The following is a 23,573-nucleotide window of genomic DNA, read 5'->3' as shown; positions in this document are numbered from 1 at the left end:
GTCGGAAAACGCCGTGTTACTATTGATGTACCAAGTCGTGGTTAAAACAAATAGGTGCCGTTAAAAAAATAATAAAAAGTGCACCACGTCATTTTCTGGGTCAATTATATTGTATTTTAAATTATAATTAGTAATATATAAGCAAAATAATTAATACTTTTCCAATCAGCTTTCTCTGGCATGTCTAAAAGTAAATAATAAAACCAATTTGTTCATGTTCACAATATAATATTATGGTGGATATAAAGATAAAAATGTCAATTAATAATTGGTATTGTGTTTTCATATAATAAATACATCAAATACGTCAAATTTTTGTTTTGTTAATATAATTTTTATAAATTTACTAAATTGGTATCTAATTTTTCCGATTTTATTAATGTTGTGCAATTTTAGATTCTGAACGAAGTGATGTGATGAATATATTGATTTTACAATGTGTGTGTGTTTGTGTATACTGTAAATATGTTTTTGGCTGAGTCAAAATGTATAAAAATTTAACTCGAAAGTTCTTAAGTATAAAAATATCATTATTTTTTACATTTTGTAGTTTGTATAAATATCCACGAGATATGAATTAAAAGACCAATCTTTTTATCATTGAATCATATTAATAATAAATCAGAACAAATTATTAATTCTTTAATTAAATATCAAAAAAAAAAAAAATCTAAAGATTACAATTTTATAGTTGTTTGTGCTTTAAATCGTATCGCCTGACTACTGACTATAACATAATACAGGTATAACATAACAATATACTAGGTATATAATACTGCTAGGTTATAAAAAATAAATTATAACTTATTGGATAAACTATATTCAAATTTTTAAACTTATACTACCTGTGATTTTATTATATTCAGCCACATAATTTTCAACAGTAATTTCTAAAAATAAAAAAGGATTTTACTTTATTTTACTAAAATAACGGGTTTGAATTGTAATGAATTAAATAAATAATTATACAACAATAAGTTAATTTTATTAAAATATATGTTAATTATCTTATTCATTAGCAGGAATATACAAAGTTTGATAATATTTTTTTTATTTTTTCGATATCATTATTTTACGAATTAAGAAGTTGATAATAATGTAAAACATTAAAAACATTTTGGGTAGAATATCCGCTCAAAGGGGATAAAACAGTACTTAAAATCTAAAATAAATTTTAAAATGTACTTTGAATCTGTAATTTAAAACAAAACTTACCTTTTTTTCTTTCGTTTTTCAGTCGTGACAGTGGTATAACAGTAACTGAAATTCAATAAATATATATTTTTTAAATTTGGTTATTCTTATCAATTTTTAGTTGAATGAATAATAAAGTCAAGTAAGTTTTTAAAATAGATGAAATAAATTTTGATTATATTCTGTATTTTGTTACGTAAACTGATATCTTAAATACCGAATATAGTACATAGGTACTACGACTTAGGCTTTAACGACCAAACCCTAGAGAAGTAATAAGTAGGGCTGGGTTTTTGATGCAAAAATAACTTTTTACTGGTGTTTTGAAACGTTGGTCCTTAAGTATAAAATGTGTTTTAGACGATACTGATTATTTTAAAGAAATTTTTTTTTTTACATTTGGTTTTTAGGCGATTTGAGTTTGCAGTTTCTTAGTTTTTAGAGAATTTTTCATAAAATGAACTATAATTGTTCTGATTAACAAGAGATTATCGTCAAATTAATACTATAGTAACAATAATATAAAAATAAAAAATAAAATATAATTTTTTTTTCCAATTTTAAGCTATAATAAATCTATTTTAAATGCATTTTCATAGTGCATGTTGAGTTTTTAAGTCATTTTTACGTTTTATTAAGGGCATTTTTTGAGATTTTTTAGGTCATTAAAATCCCAGTCTTAGAAATAAGTAACGATCAAATATGATTCGGAAACCAGTTAAGTCCTTAAGCAAAAAAAAAAGAATTTGGGAAGTGGGACTAACGTCTTCCGTGTCCGAAAATATTATTATAATCAATACTACAAACGTAATTGTAGGTCTAATCGTATAGGTGATTCCTTAAGCCCTGGTTTCCTACATCCAGGGCTTTAGACTTAGAACGAGCACCTTTACGCCAGTCAGTGTGATAATTCTGTCCCGGGACTTAGTCTAATTTTTAATTGTTTAAAGACTTAGTAATATTTTCTATTTTAAAAACATTGAAATATTTTCAATTTTTTAACACTCAAATAGGTACCTACTTTCAATAATAAATATGATTTGAATTATTTTCATTAACTTTATTTATTACCTCAACTCATTTCTATATCATAAACAGTTTTCACACGTGGGCTCAGGGCTGTTACAATTTGAGTACCTAAATATATTATGTGTACCCATAGGTGGCATTTGGGGGGGGGGGGGGGCACGAGGAAGTAGTTGCGGCCCAGAAAAAATATTGAGAGGACAAACTTATCATTTTGCCCCCTTCTATTTATATAATATATACGTAATAAACAATACAAATCCCATTTAAACTTAAAAATAACAATTAAGAAATCTGGATTCATTTTTTATTATTCTCATGCGGTTATAATATTATATGGCACTCAGTTTTGGTGCGCCACCAAAAGTATCTAATATCAACAAAATATTAACCCTTAAATCTAAACATTTTAGGTAAGTACCAAATATAGTGGTTTCTCGTCTCTAATGAATCAATACACAATAATTATCCACAGATTATTTTTAGAGTAAAACAAATAAGTAGTTATCATAATATCATAAAATAATATAAATATTAAAAAATTACCTCATACAATTTCAATATTATTTAATTTTTCTTATCAATAATCTATATTAAACTTACTATTTTTATTTTTGTTTGATTCCAGTATGGCCTCTGCTCTATTGATCACTGTAAATGAATGGAAATTTACTTGTAAGTTATAACTACTTCTACATTTTTATTTATCTGATTAGATTATAACATAGTAAGGGTAAAAATTGAAATATTATTTGTTTATTTTAAAAATATACTGCAGGCCCCAAGGCATAAACCCTCGATAAAAGAGTGAAATTTACAATAAAAATAATTATTTTGAAAATTGAATTTTTTATACTGAAATAATAAGAAAAAAAAGTTCTCATCAAATATATATATAGGTACTTAAAAATATAGGGATCTATATTTGCGTGATACATTAACCCAGTGGTTCTCAACCATTTTGGTTCACGGCACACTCTCGCACTTAAAAATCATAACAACTTCGGCAACTTTGCCGAAAATACTGTTTTTAAAATTTAATTATGACATTTCTCGTGGCACACTAAGACAATCTTGCGGCACACCGGTTGGAAACCATTGCATTAACCACTTAATTAGTTCATTTTGCAAGTAATTTGTTATTAAATATTATATGATATTAATTCATTACATTCATTAATTATTAATAAGTTATAATGAATATTAACATGATGACATGATTTAAAATTAATATCAAGTTATTATCATAGACAACTATATAATATAATATCTTACTTAATTCAACAAAACCGCGTACATTTATTTTTGCTTTGATATCCCCTAAAAAGTTAAATGTTGGTTAGGTATTTTGTAAGAACATAAAATTATTCTAATATAATTTATAAGAGGTGTGAAGAATTTTTTTCATGTACCTATTGGTTTTATTTAAGTAGTAATTATCAACTGTTTTTTAAACAGAAAAATTGCTTTAACAGTTAAATATTATTTAATAATAATTGTTAATTAGTAATTTACCTATGTACGCGTTGTAGATGCTCAACATAGTCCTTAACACTGAAAAATATTATTTTTTATGCGGAAAGTTCAAATAAAAATATTAATTTTTAAACGAAATCAAATTGAACTAACATTTTTTTAAATTTATATTGATTATTTACAATATAAAATAATAAAAATTAAGGTGGGTGACTAAGTGCAGGATCTAGGATACTTGGACGTCCGGGGCTAATACGATATAGCGATCTTACATAGACAGAGTTATGCGGTATGCCGGGTGTCAACATAAAACCATGACAAAATAAATTTAATAATTTGTCATGCATAAAACAAAATGTATATATTAAGCAACTAAATTATAAAAGACGATGTTTATGCAAGTTGGCATACATGTAATTAACGTCCCCCTTGGTCGAGAATTCAGCGCGTCCCGGTCAGCTGGAGCGTCCGGCGTCCGGCAATACTGTGCGACGAAATCATAAACCTGTTTTCCGGCCGTTTTTGTTGTTGCTGTTCGGTGCTCACGTAGACAAGTTCCTGTCTCGTGTGTCTTCTAGTATTTTTTTTATGTTAAGAAGCACGTGTTTTCATATATATTGGCTTTTCTTGCAAATCGGTATATTTTTTCACCCGAAGAAGCCTTTTAATTGTGTTTTTCGGCAACCCGTTGTCGTTGCTTAACCATTCGCCAGTTCCGGTACGATCGTTTCAATCCAGCTCCGGTTTATTCGACGTTAAGTGATACATCTTATATTTTGCCAGTTCCGGTCAAAAGTGATACATCTTAATATATTTTGCCAGTTCCGGTCAATATTGAAGAGCTCCAGTTTTTCTATTCCTCTTTCCTTAAGGTACCATTCTACTATAATTATTTATTTATCATTTGTTAAGTATTATTTGTTATTAAAAAACAGCTAATCTAATTCTTATATTATTATTCGTACGAATTATCTTTTGTTTGTATTTATTTGAATATGATATTTTTATTTGTTATGATCTGAGTTGCGTTCATTTTTTTTTTATTTATTATATTATATATTATTTGTATCTCCCATCCCTTCCCTATCCAGAGCACGAGTCAGCCCCGTTCACAAGCCAACTAAGGTAAGTACGGTGTTGGCGAAACAGACGATAAAACCGAACAAAAATAGTTAAGACAAACATTATATATTTTTAAATAACTAGAATATGTAATATTATTTTCTTTTTCTTGATGGCGGTTTGTAAATATATAATAATATATTTTATGTTCTTATTTTTTTTTAAATTTTAATAAGCTTAAGAGTGCCTTTATACCCAGGGCCCCCACATACAATTTCGGGCCCCTGTACTAAATGTTTGATCGGGCCCTTTATAAGACTTCCAAAAATACAATTAACCATCTATCACAATTTTTGGAAAAATATAAATTTTTTTATTATACCACGGGCCCTTAAAATAGCCGGGCCCCTGTACTCAAGGTCCATCAGCCCCCCCATGTGGGGGCCCTGTTTATACCTACCATCAGTGCTTGAGGTAAAGTACGAGTATACCCACTTTTTCCCCTACCACAGATCAGGCACTAGGGTTACGCACTGTTTTACACATTTTTTATTCCAAACAATATTATACAATATTAATACTTACTCCGTGTATAGAATAATTTCTTATTATTTTCATCTGTGATCTCATCTATTTATCAAACAAACATAATTACACATTAAGTATAGTTTTCATATAAAGAGTAGTATAAGGACGTTTTTCTGGTTTGTGTTTTTTTTTCTATGTACAAATTTGTACAATAGCAAGTTTGTTAGTTTTAATGTTAAAGTGGATTAAAGTATTAACTCAATATATTATGTTGTGTGCCTTTTAGACAGCTCTTTTATTTTCGACCAAGATAATTTTTTATTTTTACTTATAGTTTCAAAATTCAATTCTGTTACATCAGGCTTACGGCACTGTGTGATTCGACCTAATCGGCCGATGATTTTGATCTGAACGCAGCAGCAGTAAACATTTCCATGATTCAGCTGAACAAATGCATATCCTAAGGTTAGTTATGGACTCATTTCCTCGTGTCTTGGAGGCTCATAAAATTGATCTGAAGATCACAGTTAATCAAGAACCCGATCAGCTAATTGAGTGTCATTTCTGTATTGTTTTGTGGCTACACTCAACCCCAAATCTGCAGTTAGTTATTATATTGTATCTAATTTTAGACCTATATTTGTTAGGTTTCAAGTATTTCTAAGGTTTTTAAAAAACAATTAACTCTATAGACTTAAATAAAGTACAATCTTCGATTAACAATATATTATAGAGGTCAGAGAACCAATAGGATTTTTATACTGGTATTATGCCATTATGTCTATTGTTAATACAAATTCCCATTTTATATAATATATTCCTAAAGTATTATAAGTATAATATTAGTATTTCAGTATTAATTTATATTGAAACTGTTAACAGCCTAATATTCGTTTAAGTACAACACATAAATATAAAATGCTTGATACCTATGTGATAATTTATGTATTATTTAAGCATTGTATATAAATTAATTATTGTCTACCTACTTTAACTTTGACATACACAAACCACATGCACTATTATTCTATATGGCACCATATTGGTATGGTAATCACTAGATACTCATACGATTTATGCGAGTGTGTTATTTATTAATCGATTATTATATAAAAATACTCAATGTTAAAAATAATAACAAGATATGCTACTTACCAATACCAAAATAAACACTTAATTTAAAATAATTATCCAAACCTAAAATAAACCATTGAAACATGAATATATTATTCGTTAAATCAATAATTATTACCTATCAAGTGTGTTCCATGTATTTATACCAATAAAATTTAAAAAAATGTGTTTATTATTTAATACGTTAGTTCGAAAATTATTTTATTCAAAACTCTAACTTTTAAAATTTTATTATTTTATATTATTTTATACCTATTATAAAAGTAAACAAAAATGTTATGTTTTGCTTAAAAATGTATTTAAAGTAGGCACAACAATGAGTATTATAATTTTAGTATCATACATTATTATAATTTATTTTATATACTATTAGTCCACAGCTCAGGGAGAGGGTATACTAAGTTAGTAAGTTCCAAGCTTTGATTTCATCTTTCATCGCCTCCTATATCACCAGTTCTTATTATATATTTATATATTTACATCTCGATTTTTATTAGACCTTAAGTAAAAAGCCATTTTATTATTGTTATAGTCTCATACTCGCATGTCCATTATTATCTATTCTCAAGTATTAGTATAGCTAGCACAGTTTCACAAATATGAAGCATGCAAAATTTTAACTTTTACTGATTAAACAATTATATTAATAGTATATTAGTATATAGTACCAATCGTATTTTAATTTTAATTATTTAACAAAAAAAAAAAAAATAAATAATAATAATGATAGTAATAATACTTATAATAATTTATTGCATACTTTCTTTGAAATACTTTAAAAACGCCGTAATTATAGTTTGTTTAACTGAAAAGCATTTAATATAATTTATTATTATTCTATAATGATAGATCGAATATCGTAATGTTATTATGAAAGTAAGTATATTCCTTTTTTTTTTTGTTAAAATGATGTAATACTAAGGCTTACATAAAATGCATTACTTTTTTTTTAGGTACTGTGATAAATAGTTTTAGTTAAGTAAATATGAGTAGGAGTAAAATCCATATACCTATTGTATATAAAAGAATAGCATTAAAAATATATAATAGCATTTAATTAATAAAAAAATATAAGTATTCAGTTAATTCACCTCCATTATCCGAAATGAACACTTCATCATCAAGATTTATATCTGTAAGTATGTTATCTATTACTTAACTTTATCTTTATTTATACAGTTACCAAGTAAAACAGTTATAGTCAATATAGTTCATTTTAGCCAAAATTTTCTTCGCTAAGATAAATAAATTAATGTTTACAGCATTTTTGAAAACTAAAAAGAAAAAAAGCGGCTAAGTGGGTATCGCTCTGCTGTACATTAGTTGCCGTATGGATCTTTATTATACATTATAGGAGTGTTAAATTTGAATCCAACAATAGGTACAATTGTATACGAAAAACGATTCTGAACGAAGATGATTTGTCAGCCTAGGATATCATTTTCTGTGGTCGGTGAAAAAGGTGGTTTATGTTTTAATAATTGAATACACAAAAATGTAAGTTCTTTATAATTATTGTTAGCTAAACTTATGGAAAATCTCGTATTGAAATCAACTCTTAGCTACTTATACAAAAAAATTAATGAATTATACCTACAAAATAATTTGCAAATATTCATGATTTTGACGAATTTTTGTCAATATTTGAACTATAAATGCTAATAATTATAAAAAAAATGTGCATATGTATTCTTATACATTTTTAATCACTATAAGAATAACTTATGAATAACTTTGTATTAATTTTTCAAGGATTTTGACTCCGCTAAAAAATTTTTATCGGCACTTCAAAAAAAAAATCCCAGAAAAATTGAAAATTTCAGTTGTCTCAAAAAATAATAAAATATTTTGAAATTTAAATCATGTAAAGAAAATGCCAACCTTAATAACTGGTGAAATTTTCAAGTATCTAAAACTTATACTTTTTGAATAATTACAAATATTTAAAATCGTTTGAGGATAAATCGTTATCGTTACGCTATTTCGTAAAAAATTAAAATTCAAACGCACTTAAAATTTGTCCTATAATGATGCTTCGAGTTTATTCTATAGTTACTTGAAAAATAGCTACTTATGAAAAACTTAGTATAGCATTTTTAATCCTTAGATGTTAACACAAACAATTTTATAATTTTTCATCTTCAAATTACTTGCAAATTTTCGTGATTTCGACGTATTTCGTAAAAATTTGAACTATAAACGCTTATAAAAAAAATTGTGACTAACAATTTTTGATACAATAAAAACAACGCATAAGGAATCTTGTAATAAATTCTCAAATTTTTTTGGCTGTCTATTTATCGACGCTTTAAAAAAAATATTTCTCAAAAAAATCGACAATTTCAGTGGTCTATCTACTTAAAGAAAGTCAAAATATTTTGAAAATTTTACTGTGTATAAAGATAACACTATTATAAACATTTGGTGAAATTTTCAAGTATTTACAGTGATTGATTAGTTTTTGAGTTACAACCATAAAAAAAATCGATTTGGTCAAAAACTGGTTTTGCGTAAAAATTCCCGTTTTTTCGTCATTTTTTTTTTTTTTTTTTGTTCCCGATTTTTTTGAAAACTGTTGGAAAATGTTTACTTTTGACCTCCATAATGCACCAAGGATATTCACTTTGCCATCAGAAACCACCCCCGAAGTTTGAAATTGAAGCATTATTTTGACTAGTTATGCTGTACACAGACACAAAATAAATAAATAAATATAAATATAACACACATCATTGTAAAATCAATACATTCATCACTTCGTTCAGAATCTAAAATGTTAAACTAGTTTATGACTGCACTAAAGGGTGATTGAGAGATAGCTGTGGGATAGTAGCAGATTAAGGAAGTTAAGTGTGCGTGTTCAATGAGGATATCATTTAGCGGTACACACAGTAGTGGCCAGTGGGTTGAAAAGTTATACATTGTATTGTGCGCACTATTATGATTATCACAGGTTAACATAATAAATTTAAACTGTATGCATCAGATGTAAATTTAATGGCAGGTCAATATAACACGCAAAAAAATAGTCGTGCCAAAATATACTAATTGGTGTCCCTGGTTTGATCTTAAATACAATTATGTAATGAAGGAACAATTAATTAATAGAAAGTGTATACATTTTTATAAATAGGATATAAGGTAGGTAAAACTAAAATCTTGATTAATGAATGCAAATATACAATGTTTTCGAAAAAAATATAATAAAATACGAAATAGTGAAATGGTGAAATTTTAAATTCTACGATATTTTTTTTAATTACATCACAATAAATTTTTATTTATATTTTAAGATTATGAGTGGATTTTCTGACAAATAGCTGTCATGCAACCACGTGTAACTGTAGTTCCGTCAACAATTTTTAGTTTGCCTTCGTACTAACTTTGCTCGTTGAAACACTAAATCCAAAGTATCAAGTTAAGTAGCTGGTACCTACCACACCACTTCTTCGCGCGCATATACTATTTATAACCCTATGAAACTGAGCTAACTTATTTTTACCTATCACCGAAATACCAATAATTTAAAGAATTCGGAAGTTTAAGGTTATAGCTGTATATAGTTGATTTGACACATACTATTACGTTACACCAACCAAATATGTTAAGGAAAATAGCTACACATTTAAAAATAAAAGTAACTAAAAACAATAAATCAAATGACAACAATAACTATTGTTTTTCTCGAACACCTAATAAAAATAAGTCATAATGAGAACATTCTTAGTAAATACTTTTATTGTTAAATTATTATTAGGTATGTAGGTACCTACTAAAAGATTCAAGTATTTTCAAATTTCATAACACAGACAACTCCGAAAATAATATAACAAACAATTGTATTATAGTAGATATATATTAGGTCTACAACGATTGAACTTTTGGAAAAAAGTTCAATACTTCCATCTAAAATTATCTGATATTTAAAATATTCATCGACGCCGTCGGATTTCGCTTCTCAACTTTTCAAAAAACGCATATGTGTAAGTTATTAGTTAACACCTCTGAAACTACCATTGTTAGCCACCTAAAGTACGGAGTTTGTTTAATTGAGTAAAATGCATTATGATGCATTTTACCATTGTGTAATTCTTAAATGAAAACATAATTTTTAAAATTTTAAATAGTATTTATGTATTATACATACCACTGCTTAGAATTTTATCATGGATTACTGAAAATGGATTAGAAAGATATTTAGTTTTAGTAGTTATTTGTTCTTAGGTACTGATTTGTTTTTTCATAACGATATTATAAAAATAACATACAGTACATACATAGCAAAATAGAGTAGCATATTGTGTGGCAAGGGTGGAAATCTATTACATTACTAATTAAAAAAAAGATTTTTTTTTTTGTGAATAAATGTTTTTTTCGTTGTTATAGCGACCTAGTTTTGAAATTTACACAAATTCTTTTCGCTTGCGATGAGTTATAAATAATAAAATAAAAAAATATTTCAAGTTACAAAAAAATATAGTAAGTAATTGATTATAGAACAAATTATACTATTATAGTCTATTCTATAATCAATAGCAATAAATGTTTATATTATAACTAATATAACTTACAGTAGTAAACAATTAGATTATGATATTGTTTATCAGCAATTCTCCCTAAAGAATAACATCATATAATTATGTGAATTTTATTTTATGATTTATTATCTATATTATGTGATTTATGTGAAACTAGTAAAATATATACATATATATTTTTTTTTTATGAAATAATACAGTTCATGGTTAACTACTAATTATTTGGTTGTAGATATATTTAATTTCTAAACGTGTGTATTAGAAAAAAGACATAATAGTTTTAAATTTCAATGATTTTCCTAGAGCAAATATTAAGGGGATGTATAATTAATTTTAATAATTTTTTTTATTATTATTGTTGTGAGTAGTGAGCATTATAAAAGGTCCTACCTTAGGCTTTAATAGCATCTAGTACTCATCTATGTAGCTATTTTGTATTTTGATTAAGTTATCTCTCAATTTTTTATTATAGATTTCTCACGAGTAAGTAGAAAATAATAATAATTTAGTTAATTTTATTCGTAACTATTGAATAAATACACTTATTTGAGACTAAAATATTATTATTCTTAGAAAATAAATTGATTTCTTCACAAAAAAATATCAATTCAAGTCATTTATAAATTTGAATTTCAAATTCAGTTTTAAAAAAAAAAGTTATTGAAATTTAATACAAATTATAAGTTAAAATTATATAAACCAATATTTAAGACAAGCATCATACTTAGTAGGTATTTAATATTACTATGATAAATATGTATTTATGTTAGAGTAAAATAAATTACTTACATTTTTTTTCAAAATTAAGGGTTTTACTTTTTATATCTGAAAAATTGATAAGATGTATGTTTCTTCATAACACTTAGCTAATCTAAGATAATCCAAATGCAAAGACTTTTTAGCCTAATATTTCTACAAAGATTTATGATTCATCTAATAAAATAAATTTGATTGTAAAATTACCCAAACCTAACATATTATTAAAACATTTATTATTATACTTTTAAAAAATTGTATTTTTATGACAACATTACAACATTGGTTATTCATTTTTTGAAACAGAATAATAGTTTTTTGTTTGATTTCTGTGTTGTTTGAATAGCTATCTAATTTTGAGCAAATTATTTCAAGTTAATATATATTTATTTAATTTTTTGTTTGTGCTTCATATTGAATGCTATCTAAATATACTGTTCAATTGTGTTTCGATTAATTTTCTAACATAATAGGTATAATATTGTAAAAGTTTAAAATATACAAATAAGAAGCCCGCAGTTAAGACATTTGTACTAATAAGATATAAGTACCTATTTATATTAAGACGACTTATTTACTCAAATATAATGTTTATAGTATTACTGAAAATTAAGGTTGCATAGATAGTTTATAAAAATTTAATATTCGAGAGCAACTTACATTGATCAACAGCGATTTTTCTTTCAGTACTTTCTTCATTATAATCTGATTAATTAAAATAATATTGAAATATATATTTGATGTTAAAATAAATGTGTTAATAATAAATACCTACTGCCTAGTTAATATATCATTGATACATTGTAAGCCGTATAACAATTTGTATTGCATGTCGATAATTGTACAAATGTAACAGCTAGTATTAAAATTTTTACAACATACTGGTATGAAGAAAAAAAAAACTAAAATGTATCTACACTACATGCAAATACATTGGTACATGTATGTGTCTTGTTTCTATTGAATATAGTTGACATAAGAATGTCAATGTCAATTTGGTATTAGAATAAAAAAAAAAAAAAATAGTAAAGATAAAAAAAAAAGTTAAAAATAGTTAGATTAAACTAATAATATAATATATATTTTTTTTTTGTTATTATTTTTTTTATACATTTTTACATAGTAACCGGTTGCTATAACAACCAGTTGCTATAAACAATCGCCGTCTCAAATGGTAACATTCTTAGTGTCGGACAAATTAACAGAATGACCCCCAGCCATAAGACTATATACATGTCAAAATATATTTTATTGACTGTGAAATTTTTTTTTATTTAGAATCTATGATATCTATATGGTGATTACCTATATATTTTATTAACAAGGAAATAATAATAATAATGTATAAAAATTATATTACAATAAAAAGAAATCATTAACACCTTTGATTTTTCTTTATAAATTTAAAAATTAATATATAGTGGTTGCGTTTGTGACGATTGGTTTATAGGTTTATAGCCCTGTTCAGTATAGGATTTTTTATGAATATTGTTTAAAGTATGTTTTCCAATAGAAATAGAACCCATTTTATTAAAAGTGATTATTAATAACTTTAATTTAATACCTATTGAAGTCGTGATAATACATAATACATATAATGTAATATGTATATTGTATATACATTATAGAATATGTTTATAATATTTGGTTTTCATGTATTATACTTACTAATATCGCCAATTTTAATTTCCGTCTCAGGAAACAAAGTTGAATTCAATTCATTTAACTCTAAACAATTTTAGTATAATATAAAATGTAACTTAATTAGTATTTTGATTTTTGTTGTTGTTTATGTATGAGAATGAACAGAACAGTACCTAAGTATTAAATTGATTAAAAATAATGAGAATATTCTATTCAAATAATAGATACATTATAATATAATGTTAGATATTTAAGCAAATAATAATAAACATAAAAAAAGCTTTGGGTTATTTTTATATAGTTATTAAAAGAGCATGGGAAATTTGGTTTAATAATACCTAACGTTTATATATTTATTTTTTAAATTTATCACATTTTTCACCAACATTTTTTCAACCTCATTAAGTCGTATGATTATGATTTTTACTATTTTCGAATAGTTTCTTTAAGAAGACGCCATACACGAATGTATTGTAATAAACATTTAAAGGGCTTCGAAAGATGAAAATGTATATAATATAATAAATAAATAAATAAAATGTTTATATATTTAGGCCAAAAGGCCAAACAAAACAATTTCTACCAAATTTGGATTGTCAGATTTCAATTTTAAAATCGAATTATGTTTGAATCCATGTTCACTAGGTCTTCACAAAGGTGATTTTTAATATTTCAAGTTTTTAGTGTCATGATGAAAAATATAAAATATTGATAACTATATTCTCAAAAACTGTTATTTTTTACCTTTAATATAATGCACTACAAACTGTGTATACTCTTTTTCTGGTACTGAAAAATAATTGTATAAATTTATTTTACTTCACGAACACTATAAAATATTTCACACTACAATTCTTTATTTATTCATTGAAGCAGGTACAAATTATAATTTATTTTGAAAACATTATGAAATAAACAAATATATTGATTAACAGTTCAATTGTTCACGAACACAAAATAATTATTATGATTAACTTTGACCATCCGACATCAAAATACTCTCTTATTGTCATAAACTTATGCAATCATAACTATTTAGTTTTCCTCATATTTTATATTCTGAGCGAACAGATAATCGTATACTTCAGAGAAATATGTTTTTTGTCTATCATCTTTTTTCGTAGAAATAACAATATTTAAATCAATAACTTCCATATTATCTTTTCTAATAAAAAAAATTGAGTGTAGTTCGAACTTTTTGGGAGCAAACTAAAAAATTTCAAGTAATTTTCTTAATTCTGAGAAAAATACCAAAAAAATATATAAAAAAACAAAATTGTTTAGCTATTATTTATAGAAATTTGTATTTTTTTTTTGATAAATAATGATTAAAAATGTATGCTTTATGAACACGTTTAATAATGTAACTGAAGTTTCTTCATAAATAAATTATATTACTGGAATAGGGGCAAAAATATAGCGTACTTATATCTACAATAATTTTTATGAACATTTAAAATTAGAAATTTGATAAAATTTGTAAAATATATTCAACTATAATTATAAGGTTTTGCAAAAATGTAACATAAAATTAAATAAAAATTTTCCTAACAAGAATAAAGAAAAAAATTTAAGCATAACCGTACTGATATTTTAAATTTAAATTTCGACGAAGTATGACATAATTGCATAGAAAAAAAATAATTTTAATCAGATAATTTTTAATAATTTATAATTTTTTTTTTTTGTATTTAAAAAAAGTATTAAACGTAGTAACTTTTAAATCTATACTAATATTATAAAGAGGAAAGATTTGATTGTTTGTATTTAAAAGGCTCCAAAACTACTAAATCGATTTAAATGAAATTTGGTCCATAGATAGTTTAGATACTGAGATAGGACATAGGCTACTTCAAAAAGTGATTGGCCCAACCCCGGGAGGTGCTCAGACTTTTTGAGATTTACGATGGAAATTTTAGTTATTTGATATTTTAGTTTAGTTGCTATAATAAATATAATAAATATATTATTATTGTAACCATGGTAACAATTTTTTATAATTATTTTTTATTTTGCCCGTTTTTGTAACATTTTTCACTGATGATTTGCTCCTATTGGTCACAGAAGCAGGTGCCTAACCTAACCGAACATTAAATAACAAATTAATCAGAATTGGAATTTTTAACGGGAAATGAAGTGAACGGGGTCAGCTTGTACCTATAATAAAATTAAAAAATTAAAAAACAAATTGTCTTACGTTTTATCCAAGTGAGTTTTTTTTTCGCTTCTAAATTTATAAAAATGTAATTAGAATCAACATGAAAATCACAATTTCATGTACATTAAATTTAATTTTTAGTAAACACTAAATGTATGCCTTATTGTTTTGTATTTAAATTGAATGCTTATAATTTTCTGAACAAAAATTTTTTTAGTTTTCAATTTCTCAACAATAATAGGTATAAATAAATATTATTTATTAATAATTAATTAATCGATAAATAGTTAAATCCATACTATATTTACTATTAACTGCATTTCTAAAATATTTTAACTGAGTAGCTTTATCGGGATTATAATTAATTTGCATCATTAACTAATTTATCTTATTTTTAATTTACGCGTCTCTGTACTAATTCAGTTATTCTTCTTTATACTTAACTGTGACCAACGTAAAGATACTAGTAGTTAACGTATATATATACTGTACTATAACCACATAAGGATCATAAAGACAGAATAGACGTTACGCGATGATGGTCAATTGACAATTATTCATTTCAATACTCACACCCAATTATTATTTATTACCAACGTATCTCGAAAGAAAATAACAAAACATTGCACTAAATAATTATCACCTATTATTGCATTATAATGTAGTATTGTAGACAATCACGTATGTACTTGTTTTGGTTTTTTGGCTATCACCTAAATACCCAATATGCGGTCTACCGCATATTCTTTTTTTTAAGAAAAACAGACAGAACAAATATATATAGGTGTGACTAAAATGTATAGCCTTTCCTTTTGCGTTGGTGCACTGTTACACTAACATTGAACTAGAAAGTACTACAATGATCCAATTTTAAAATTTCACAAAAATTACAATTAAAATGTTCAGAAATACATGATTGGTGTGTACCGTGCCTTGGTTGAGTGGACTGTATCCTCTATTGGTTGCCGGGCGTTCGCTCTTGTAGCTTGGCTATGATGTTATTGCCTACGGTCCGACTGCGCAAGTCTGCCCTTGGTGGGTCTTACTGCAGTCGTCACGTAGGCAATGGTCCCTTAGCTGCGCAAGTCTGCCCGGGTGGGTCTTGCTACAGCCAGGTGCCGTGTATTTCAGAGGTCCCAAAACCGCGCAAGTCTGCCCTGGGTGGGGTCTTGCTACGGTTGAGGTAGGCTGAATACTGAATGATTTTGTGCTCCGCACTGGTATTTATAGACAGCGGCGCTGTGTAATCGCTGAAGCTGCCGAAGCCACCCGAGCTTGTCTTCGCTTGTGGTCGTAACTACGCCCTCCGTGGCCTGTGATTCGTTGACGTCTGAAGATACGCAATCCCTGGCCTGTGATTGGCTAAAGCGCGTGAGATACGCGTACTCTGGTCTGTGATTGGCTAAAGCGCGTGAGATACGCGTAATCTGCAGGCTTGTGATTGGCTAAAGCGCGTGGGCGCGTTCCCGTCTTATCATAGAACGCGGGACCGGCCGTTTGTAACGTGTGGCACCGTAGCCAGCGTGCAGACCCGGGCTCCTCCGGCGCAGAGCGCGCGGGTCGCCGAACGCTTTGTCCTTGCTCGCCCATGAGCCCTTATGCCGTTACTGGTGTAATGAACATTTATGACACAGTACATAGATTCGGCCCTTTACAGTCGGCGGGAGGTTAGTAGCTCACCTGTACGCCTCCCGACGTCAAACGTGCCCGTTGCAGCATTTTATTCGTGACGATCGACCAGACAGTGTGCGGACCGACTGTATACCGAATCTCATGCGGTTGTGCAACGTATTTTGGCCAACGGCCCCGTACAAAATAATATAAATGTTAAACAGAAAATATACCCTTTTATTTGTAGACAAACATAATAATAATTGGAGAATACGTCGACGCGTGGCGCGAACAATGATGCATACACAACATTGACATTTCCTAAATTTATATTTAATATACATTAGAAACCGTTTATAATAGCACCGGTTGAAATGACATATTGGATGTGATGTCCTTAGATTGAATGTCCCTGCAAAACTTCTATACTGCATGTGCTAGTTTGTATCGATTATTTTGGCATCTACATAATGACTATTGACTAGGTATACGGATGTTATGACGGTTATTTTTGGTTATATTGAAAAAATCTAGTCTAAAAACAAATTTTGAAGAACTAGAAAAATATAAAGTGTGATTTATATGTAAACAAAGTTCAATCTAAAGTAACGAATTTTTTAAACAACATTTTGTAAATTTAATTTTAAAAGAATAATTTAAATAAATAAATGCTTTTATCTTTACTTTTTTTCTATAGGTATTGAAGTTACAATATTTTTTTCATCATTTTGGTTATAATGACAAATAGTAATTATGACTTATTTTTTTTGGTCCCTTGAACGTCAATATAAACGATTTCTAACGATTTCTACTGTATATACTGATAGTTGATACCAATGTATACGCTACCGCTACCGTTGCAACCAATGACTGTTCGCTTAATTACATCTATTCTGCCATCAACGAAACGGATAGTTTTTTGTCTAGACAAGTTTCTTTTTTTCACCGGACAGAGTACAAAAGATTATATTATAATTGACATTGAACTACTATAATAATCAATAAAATATAAAGGTAGGTAAGTTAATAATTATACACCTATTAAATTAAATGTTTAAATTACATAAGATTGTTCAAACATTTTATATTCCTAAGAAAACTTTAAAACTTTCTTATAGCTTATTAGGTATTAGGTACATATATCATTATAAATAAGTATAAATAAATCAAAATAAATTATAAATATAAATCATACCTTGAACTTTATCAAATTCTGATTTAACTACTGAAACTATTTTAAAATAAATATTAGAACGTACATGATATTACATAATAAAATAACATACATTTATTCTTTTACGTATCCTGCGGCCAAATGAAATATGAGGCATACCATATAATATTATACTAATTACTTGTCGTATTATACATACTATATTTAATATTTATTAAGTTAAACCAGAGGTTCTCAAACTGTAGGTCATGATTATATTTTTGGTAGCTCTCTTAATTTTTATATTGCATGATACTAGTATGTTTTAAAAAAGTAAGTCAAAGGTTAGGTTATAGCCTAACCTATCTAGGGGGTGACTGGGTTAGTGATGGGAATAAGTTAAATATCATATTTAAATGAATTATTTAATTTTGTAAAATTGAAGCAGAAACAACTACATTTTTGTCGCTAAGTTTCTTAGAAATCATTTAAACAAACAATTAAAAACATTTAATTTCATTGATCCTTGCTGAGACCATTCACCAGTTTTGATTTCATTAGACTGCCTTCCCCCAGTTAAAATCAATACCTCAGCTCTATTTCAATTTCCAACTGACTGGGAAAAATTTAATAAAATTCTATCTAAAAAAACTTCACTTAAACTCCGCTCAAATACCTCCTCTGATATTGATGATGCAGTAAACCTATTCACAACTAATATTCAAACCTCTATTTGGGACTCAGCCATACCTATACACTCAAAAATAAAGCCTCCCCTACTTCTCCTACCCCCCCTCCACACATACAAACTCTCATCTCACAAAAACGCCGTGCTTGTGCTATTTGGTAAAGAAGTTGATATCCTATAGACGAATCCTATAACAACGCACTTACCCAAAAACTAAAATATCCGCTGGAAAATCTGAAATCCGAATCTTATGCACACTACTTCTCTCCCTGACATAGATGGCTCCCTATGGAAAGCCACTAGGAAACTCCTACGCATACATAATCTTCCTCCCACTCTATGAAACGCTGATGGTAGCTGGGCATTATTTGAAAAATCCCAAGCCGACATATTTTCCAACCATCTATCTAACACATTTCAGCTACACAATAATATTATCTCTTCAACAAAAAACCAAGAAACTGAAAACTATCGTAACTCTCCTCATCCAATGTATCCTTCATGTGTTAGAGACTTCCACTCTAGCGAAGTAGAACCTAGCTTTGACCTTATTACAATGAAAGTGTTCAAACACCTTCCCAGAAAAACCATAATTTCCTTAACTCAAATTTACAATTCAATGCTCCGTTTATCATACTTTTCTATATTATGGAAATACTCTATTATAATACTCATACTAAAACCAATAAAATCACTTGACTGTCCTTCTTCGTATAGACCTATAAGTATCCTTCTAACCTTCTCCAAACTATTTAAAAAACTCCTACTCTAACGAATACTACCAATAATTGATGAAGCGAAAATACTACCTGACTCTCAATTTGGCTTTCACAACAGTCACTCGACGATCTATCAGATCCATCAACTTATAGACAAAATTACATATGCCTTGGAGGAAAAATTATACTGCACTGGTACTTTCATCGACGTCTCTCAAGCTTTTGATAAACTCTGAAACTCAGGCCTCAACTTCAAATTAAAACTTTTCTTTCCTAGCGACTACTATTTGATCCTCAAACCCTACCTCAAAGATCGGAACTTTTCCGTATGCGTAGGTTCTGTTTTTTCTTCTCCTGCTGAAATAAAAGCAGGTGTGCCACAAGGCGCAATAATTGTACTTCTCTTCAATATTTACATCTCAGACCAGCCCACCTCACTCCATACTCTATTCGGCGACTTTGCTGACGAGAAACTCATTTTAACATTTAACCCAGATCCTGTCCTAGCTTCCTCTTACATAAAAGACCATCTCAACACCCTTGAATCGTTGTACAAAACTTGGGGAGTAAAAATGAATGAAGCTAAATCTATCCATGCTATATTTGCACTTCGCCACGGCATATGTCCGACATTTTTCCTCAATAATCAACCGCTATCTCCTGCTCAGTGTGTACGATACCTCGGCATCCTTATTGACCGCCACCTCACCTGGAAACCTCACATAATTAGTAAAACCCGTTCACTTAACGACCACTCCTGTCTCCTTCGACCACTTCTAACATCTAAGCATATGAAACTCTCCAATAAGGTCCTGCTCTATAAGCTCCTACTCAAGGACTTATGAGATCCAACTATGAGGCGCTGCCAAAATTTCCAACATCAACCGCTTCCAAAAATTTCAATCAAAAACTACGCACAATTCTAAAAGTGCCATTCTTTGTCTTTAATAACACCATCCACTTCGACTTCAAAATTCCATATTTTTCTGAACTAGAGAAAACTCACTACAAACGTTTCAATAGTCACCTAGCTAACCATAGAAATCCCTTAATCTCTGACCTATGATCTGCTTCTATCCCAGGTAACCCAATTAAAAGATTAAAAAGATAGTGGTGTCGCGACCTGCTAGTCTAAATTAATCTTATTCATGTCGTAGTACCTCCACTGGGAGGCCTCTGCAATCTGTCTAATCTGCCTTTTTATTTTTATTTATTTTAGATTATTTCACCACCAGTTATTTTTATTGTTCTTTTTGAAACAGATTGAATAAAACTAATATGAACCAAAAAAAAAATAAAAAAAGGAGTGTATATATATATATTATATATATATAAGTAAAATTAATGTATTAATATATTAACATATTAATACATGTTTATAAAATAAAAAAAACATCACCTTGTTTGATAAATTCATTTACTTTAATATCTTGAAAATCTGAAAAAAATTTCCATTATAAATATTTTAGATTTTTGTAATGATAAAATGCATATAAATTATATATATCAATATTATAACGCTGAAAAGTTTGTTTGTTTGAACGTGCTTATCTTAGGAACTACTGGTTCGAATTGAAAAATCCCTTTTGTGTTGGATAGTCCATTTGTCAAAGAAGGCTTTAAGCTATATAACGTTACGCTGTGACTAATAAGAGTGAAGCATCAGTGAAAAATGTTGCGAAAATGGGAAAATAAATAATAATAATAAAAAATTGTTACTATGGTTACCGATATAATAATCCTATCTGGGTGTATATCTTGGTTTTCGTGGGAACGGTTCGACCGTTGAATAAAAAAATAAAAAAATAATTACGTTATCAGTATACTGTTTTCCGGTATTAAGTACTTCAATTTAATCAATTTGTGTGTTTTGTGCTATGAGCAATGCCAACAAGACGCAAAGCGTATGATTTGACCCGTTGAAAACTAAAACTACGGCTAGGCGAAGTAGAATAGCACAAAGAACATACGAACAAATCCAACAGGATAATGAATATAATATGCGTGTGAATGTGGCGTGACTGTGAGGCATAAGCTGAACTATTCAAGAAAGACGACTAGAAGTGCGTCAATTCTTAGTTGACACGCATAGAGCAAATGACCGACAATACCAACAGACAACAAGCACATCATGTATTTACATGAAATACATTCAATGCATTTCTTCGTTTAGTATTTAAGTATGGTCCCGATTTAAATACTACGCTCATTCAAAAGTGGAGATTTCAGTTTGGTGCTATGGAGGACAGAGTCACAAGGAATGTCCGCACAATGCGCTTAAATTCAAAAATGGAACATACCAGCATACATACATATACCAGCTGGTATGTGTTGCGCGTCAGAAAAAGTGCATTTATATAATATATACACACTCAATACTTGAATCCTGATTCCTGAGTGGCTGGCAGAAAAAACAATTTTGGCAGCAAAATGTTTGGACGTCAACGATATGAATTTCACGATACAAACGTTGTTGTCATGGGACTTAATGTCATACAAATTTATCGATATAGTTTGCGATACCAAATACCAATGAACCCGTAAAATATCCTGAATAGTTTTTGAATTCATTGTATTTATTAAGAATGCTACTATACTATTTACAACTGAAGGTTGGGTCTCCTAAAATTTTGCTTCGTAATTTGAACCACGATTAGTCATTAAAAATGGATGAAAAACATTATCGAAGATGTAAATATTATTAGGTCCCAATTGAAAAATTGAATTCAAATATATTCAATTTTCAATTAGATTGGAATTAGCAATGAAATCAATAAGTACCAAGACCAAACGGTATCTGTTTTTGGCTTAAATTTGGGCACACAATGTTTTTCACACTAACAATTAACTTGGGTCTAAGTTCGTCCAAATCCAGTTTGTTCGTATTGGCTAAAGATAGACTCACTAAAAATATCGTACACTCCATTACACTAAGGGACTGATAATGTTTTTTTTTAATTTTCTTAATTTGTGATAGAGATGCAATTAATATAACTAATTAAAATAATAAAATAAAAATGAATTCAAAAATTGAATATTTCTTATTTTATTATTTTTATAGGTCGTCATCGTTCACATCGCTCCATAACTAAAACTCATACACCAGTATACTACATCCCCACATAATTACAATAAGTTAGTTATTTTTTATTTGACTGCAAAAATATTAATAAGAAATAATTTATACGGCAAAACAACGTTTGCCAGGTCAACTAGTTACTATATATAATTTGCTTTATTATCCAATTTTTTATAAAATTGTATGTTTCAATAGCATTTTATTGTTGAAATGTCATGTTTATAGTTGAATCGATGATTGCAAAATCGTCATGAGTCAATTATTTAAAACTTTTGGATAATTGATAAAAACTGTTTAATATAAATAATTTTGATAAAAAAACTAATTTAAAAATAAATAATTATTAAAATATATCATATACTAATAATATACAACTATACATATAGTTTTTATACTTGACGCATAGAAACACATGCCTAGTATACATTTTTACAGTAATATCTCAATTATATAAAATATGTGACTCGTGACGTTTCTGCAAACATCGATTCAGTTAGTATAATTTTACAATTCTCGAAGAATTTCCAAGTAAAGAATTTTACTCACCAAAATCCTCCACCACGGACATTGCATAAAAATTTCGAAAATCTGAAATATGATACAAATTAATTAAATTATCTAATTATAGCTATATACAGAATGTTCAATATGTTTGGAAACGATCATTAGACTAATAAAGTAATAAATATTGGGACTGATTAATTATAGTTTGATAAAATGGAGTTATCAAATATTCAAATATTTTACTTCATACATGTACAGTGGCATTGTACGTTATTGCTCCTTGTAGGTATTAAAATATGCATT

General features: G+C 27.9%; 1 protein-coding gene across 1 annotated transcript in view; it reads right to left on the bottom strand.

Annotated features, from left to right (window-relative positions):
• The window catches only part of LOC126549575 (uncharacterized), a 38,828-nt gene that overhangs the window by 3,578 nt on the left and 11,677 nt on the right, over positions 1-23,573 (bottom strand). The window contains exons 10-29 of the mRNA XM_050199120.1: positions 23,313-23,354; positions 21,087-21,125; positions 18,323-18,358; positions 15,556-15,585; positions 14,103-14,147; positions 13,383-13,442; positions 12,375-12,419; positions 11,748-11,783; positions 10,992-11,036; positions 10,568-10,594; positions 7,512-7,553; positions 7,181-7,225; positions 6,442-6,483; positions 5,344-5,388; positions 3,736-3,774; positions 3,496-3,540; positions 2,824-2,871; positions 1,216-1,260; positions 846-890; positions 158-184 (exon numbers count right to left, since the gene is read on the bottom strand). Of these exons, the coding sequence (XP_050055077.1) occupies positions 158-184; positions 846-890; positions 1,216-1,260; positions 2,824-2,871; positions 3,496-3,540; positions 3,736-3,774; positions 5,344-5,388; positions 6,442-6,483; positions 7,181-7,225; positions 7,512-7,553; positions 10,568-10,594; positions 10,992-11,036; positions 11,748-11,783; positions 12,375-12,419; positions 13,383-13,442; positions 14,103-14,147; positions 15,556-15,585; positions 18,323-18,358; positions 21,087-21,125; positions 23,313-23,354 (828 nt within the window). The remainder of the gene's footprint in view (positions 1-157; positions 185-845; positions 891-1,215; positions 1,261-2,823; positions 2,872-3,495; positions 3,541-3,735; positions 3,775-5,343; positions 5,389-6,441; positions 6,484-7,180; positions 7,226-7,511; positions 7,554-10,567; positions 10,595-10,991; positions 11,037-11,747; positions 11,784-12,374; positions 12,420-13,382; positions 13,443-14,102; positions 14,148-15,555; positions 15,586-18,322; positions 18,359-21,086; positions 21,126-23,312; positions 23,355-23,573) is intronic.

The sequence above is a fragment of the Aphis gossypii genome, chromosome 1 (genome assembly GCF_020184175.1).
Source record: "Aphis gossypii isolate Hap1 chromosome 1, ASM2018417v2, whole genome shotgun sequence".
NCBI classification, from domain to species: Eukaryota; Metazoa; Arthropoda; class Insecta; order Hemiptera; family Aphididae; genus Aphis; species Aphis gossypii.
Note: the sequence above shows the minus strand (reverse complement) of the source record. Positions and strands in the feature narration are given on the sequence as shown.